The 4,463-nt window shown below is 37.6% G+C and overlaps 1 protein-coding gene across 1 annotated transcript; it reads right to left on the bottom strand.

Moving 5' to 3' along the window:
* Window positions 1–1,040: 1,040 nt before the first annotated feature.
* On the bottom strand, window positions 1,041–3,459 carry LOC113331484 (protein SHORT HYPOCOTYL IN WHITE LIGHT 1). The gene is made up of 4 exons (XM_026578192.1): window positions 2,985–3,459; window positions 2,838–2,903; window positions 2,544–2,715; window positions 1,041–1,467 (listed from the first exon to the last, which is right to left on the bottom strand). Exons 1-3 carry the CDS (start codon window positions 3,396–3,398, stop codon window positions 2,572–2,574), a joined length of 624 nt encoding a protein of 207 aa, XP_026433977.1. The 5' UTR covers window positions 3,399–3,459; the 3' UTR covers window positions 1,041–1,467; window positions 2,544–2,571.
* Window positions 3,460–4,463: the final 1,004 nt, after the last annotated feature.

A 4,463-nucleotide genomic window follows, 5' to 3' on the forward strand; every position in this document is an offset into this window, starting at 1 on the left:
TTGTGCCCTGGGGAAATTATGCCACACATTTACAGAACCATCCTTGCCAACATCCAGAAAAGACACCCAATGCTGTTTTTTCCCTTGTTGTTAGCAGGATTACCAATCTCAACGTACGGTACTGGTGAGTCGGTTTCACAGAATGCAGTTGTGGGAATGTTACCAAGAGCAGTTGATGGTCAGTTCTTGGGTCGGTAAGGATGAGAAGACGTGGCTTGGTGAAGGATTTCTGCATCTGATTGGTGAATGTACCAGCGGTGTGTCTTCTTGCTAGTGGCTAAGCATAATGTAGTGAGCAAACTTCAAAACAGCCCTCTGCCCATATGGCCTAGCAGACTGAATAATGATGTCTTGTGGGTTTTCAATGGCAACAATAACCCTTGCAGCCATCATATAAGCTTCTCCCGTGTTTTCCCAAGGTTTATAATGAACATGCCGTCGGCTCTTCTCTTAAAAACGTAACTTTCCATCTGGAAATCTACATTTTTGGTACCCAGATGTGCATCTGCAGCTAAAAGCATCTGTGTTTCTTCTTCCTTCTGGGATAAAATCTTTGTCATAAATGCAGCAAATTAAGGTTAGTTAGTTTCTCTTCTTCTTCGCAGAAGAGATTTTTACACACCTCTAGTGTTTTACACAAGTAACACAACAACCAACAAGGAATACAAATAGCTGCGATATCAACCAGTGCCTCAGAGGAATAGAGATTGCATCAGATTTTTCTTTAAGTTCTCAGCAGAAGAGTAGAAAAATACAAACAGATGCACAAAAGAGAGACACGTGTATGGTGACGTTTTGGGTCATTGCTTTACCTTTTATAATGATTTTGGTTTTACTTTGACTCTCCTTTTTGCAATTAGATATCCAAGAATCTAACAAATAAATACTGTGCTAATTCTGGAGAAGTGTATTCACTATCCGCACTTTTGGAAACCGTTCATATATCTGTTAATTTTGTTTGATTATGCTGGTGTTATTCTTAATCAAAAGAGTCAACAGACAAAATAATTGTTTCGAGCCCTACGCGGAAACCGCCATTATGACGTTAAGGTCTTAAGAAATATTTGGACAATGAGACAAACAAACCAAAAAAAAACTGCTTACGCTGAAGTACTGTTACAAATGAGAAAACGACAACTTTTTATAGACTAGTTTGCAGTGAAAATTATACAGATAACAATAATAGGAGAGATTGACATTAGATTATTTACTCAGGTGAAACTTCACTTTAGTAGACTATTTTGATTACAGAGAGTAAGATCAGAAGCTAACCAGATGAAGGTGAGACCAGAGTAATGGCTCCACAATTCGAGCTGGTCCACAGCGCAGGTATAGTTGAATATTATGAAGTCCCATTAGTCTGATTGGAACCGTTTACAGTAGATTGAAAATATGACATTGTTGCCCAAATCACTCTTATTATAAGAATTACAAAATGAACACTGAACCTCCTAGTGTGCATACAACCTGCAGACAAAGCTCCCAACTATCAGATCCATTATGTGCATTTGTTTGCTTCTTACTTTTAAAATTGAGAACTCGATAACCCACAACACTAAAAAGAAAATATTGAATGCACGTAACAAAATACGATAAATTTCTGGGTTTGCCATCAACATTAACAATAACCATCAAATGTACATTAACAAGGTTTGGGATTGTAACAGCAGTGACCTTACCACAGGGTTGGTCCTAGTACTCCATAACATTAGCCTTTGACAAAATGACTACACAGCTAATCAAGTTTCTAAAATATCATAATTCTACACAAACCTATAAATTAGGTAGACTTTCATGAAGATTCAACAGAATGCATGGAGGAGACACATATTTCTGTACATTTCTCCTTATAATCAGATCCGCAATCATGAAAAGGTATATTCATACAAAAATGATTAGAGATACGTAGAAAAATAAGGAAGTTGGGGTTCACAACAAGCACCAAACAAGGAATAGAGATCGCTATCAACCAGCGCCATGGACAAATAGAGATTGCATCTGATTTTTCTTTAAGTTCCGAGCAGCAGAGTCAAAAAATACAAACAGATGCACAAAAGAGAGAGACATGCATAATGAGATTTGGGCTCATTGCCTTACCTTTGATAATGATCTTGGTTTTAATTTGACAACCCGTTAGCGGGTGACTAATATAGTTAGGAGGAAATGTATTTACTATCCGCAGTCTTAGAAACCGTTCATATATTTGTTTTAATTAGGCTGCTCTCATTCTTAATCAAAAGAGTCATCATAACAATCTTCACAATAATAGCTTCTGAGGTCTATGTGGAAATCACCGTTGCGGCACCAAGGTTTTAAAGATGTTATGGGCAATGCAACCAACAACAACAAAAACTTCTTATGCCGAAATAAAAAGCTCTTTATTAAATGAGAAAACAACAACATTTCAGAGACCAGCTAAAATGTGGTTTTCAATGAAAATTATACATATAACGATAATAGGAGAGATTGACTTTAGATTATTTACTCAAGTGTAATTCATTTTAGTAGACTATTCATTACCGAGAGTAAGATCAGAAGCTAACCAGATGAAGGTGAAACCAGAGTAATGGCTCACGCGGGTATAGTTGAATTGAATGAATTTCCATTACTCTGACTGGACCCGTTTACATTTGATTGAAAATATGACATTGTCGCCCATATCACTCGTACCATAAGAATTACAATGAACACTGTACCTCCTAGAGTGCATACAACCTGCAGACAAAGCTCCCGGTTATCAGATCGATTATTGTTCTTGCCTCCTACTTTTAAAATTGAGAAATCTATAACCCACATATATTCATTTTTCATACCAAAAATGCTGAAAATTTTCTTACCTGAAGAAGTGCTTTAACAATAGACAATAAAGTCAATAGCAAAACACCGTCTACAGCAAATGAAACCTAAAAAACAAAATCCCATTAATTTAAACTAAGATATTAACATCATCTACTAAATCAAACAAATAGAAAACGTAAAATTACCAGCGGTGGTGAAATGGCTGGAGGTAAAATTGACCGAGTAGCTTTCTTTGCTCGTTTAGAAATTTTCTTATACATACTCTGAACAAATCTGAAAAGTAAATCCATACTACTTTCTCTTTCAATTTCATCATCGTCATCATCTTCTTCATCATCGTCATCAGTTTCTTCATCTTCAATTTCATAACCAAAGAATGTTTCTTCTAGTTCTTCTGCTGCTGATGTTCTTCTTGATTTTCCACCGTTATTAGCGTTGATTCTTGGGTTTCTGATCCGCTGTCTGGTAGTTGGATTTCTGAGAAATTTTAGAGAGGATATCTGGGGGGTTATGGAGAGAGGGAAGAAGATATTTGACAAGAGATGTTTAGGAGGGGAATAGGGAAGAAGAGATGAGTTTATCGAGATTGTTCCGGCCATCTCTGTAACTGAGGGTGTTCAGTACGGTGTCATCTGTAGCTATACGACTGTTTTTCCCAGGATGTATATTTTTGGATGAGCGTTAAAAGGCCGGTTCCTAAGCACAAAATATCTCCAACAATAGGTAACGGGCCAGGCCAGGCAGCTCGACTCATTTATTTTATTTATCACGTTGGGATGGTCACGCATGTTCCTAAGAGTTCTCACAATGGACAATTAAAACCAAAAATTTGGTCCACAAGCCTATCACAGTGGAACGGAGTAAAGATTAAAAACTGGAGTATAACCAAATATGAGAGTATATTTGGTCTGAAATCCGGACCAAAACTATATTTGGTCGAGCGAAGACTAAAAGTTCGTCTGGAGTGGGGAGCTGGTATGATAACCGTTTGAAGTGGGACGGAGATTAAATGGGCGCGCGATGGTGGAGCGAACATATAAAGTCCGCGTATTTAATATAACCCAATATATTAAATCACACGCGCTTATGGCACATGTGGTGGATCATCACAAGGCGAACATATAAAGTCCGCCTCACTTGGCCGGACATATAATCTAACGTTTGACCAAATTTTGGTCATTTCTCATTATTCTCCACCACTGAGCAAACCCAAATTTTTAGTTTATGGTTTGGTTTTGGTCTTTGGTTTTCTCAAGGCCAAACACTATGGTGCCCTTTATTCTTTCCTGTCCTTATATTACGGAAATCTCATTTGTCAAGTACTATGGTCTCCCATATCCCTACTTGTGTAGGGATATCCCTTTCCTACTACTCAAAGTTGGTCACGGTAGTAGGGAATGGAAATCGCACGGATACTCAGTATCCGTGTCAATTTCTGTTTTACGGAAACTGAGTATCCGTTTGGCAATTGAAACAGATACTAAGTTTCCGTGACATTTTAGAAGGTAACTGAGTTTCCGTTTCCGTAAATTTATTTGTTTGACATTTTTTCTTTTACACCTCTCTCACACCCGATCCTAACCATCCATCATTCACAACGGCTCTATTTTTTCCACTGTCGGATCCACCAGTCATTTTTTCAAAATCCTCTATAAATACAACTC

The sequence above is a fragment of the Papaver somniferum genome, unplaced genomic scaffold, assembly GCF_003573695.1.
Source record: "Papaver somniferum cultivar HN1 unplaced genomic scaffold, ASM357369v1 unplaced-scaffold_125, whole genome shotgun sequence".
Classification (NCBI taxonomy): Eukaryota; Viridiplantae; Streptophyta; class Magnoliopsida; order Ranunculales; family Papaveraceae; genus Papaver; species Papaver somniferum.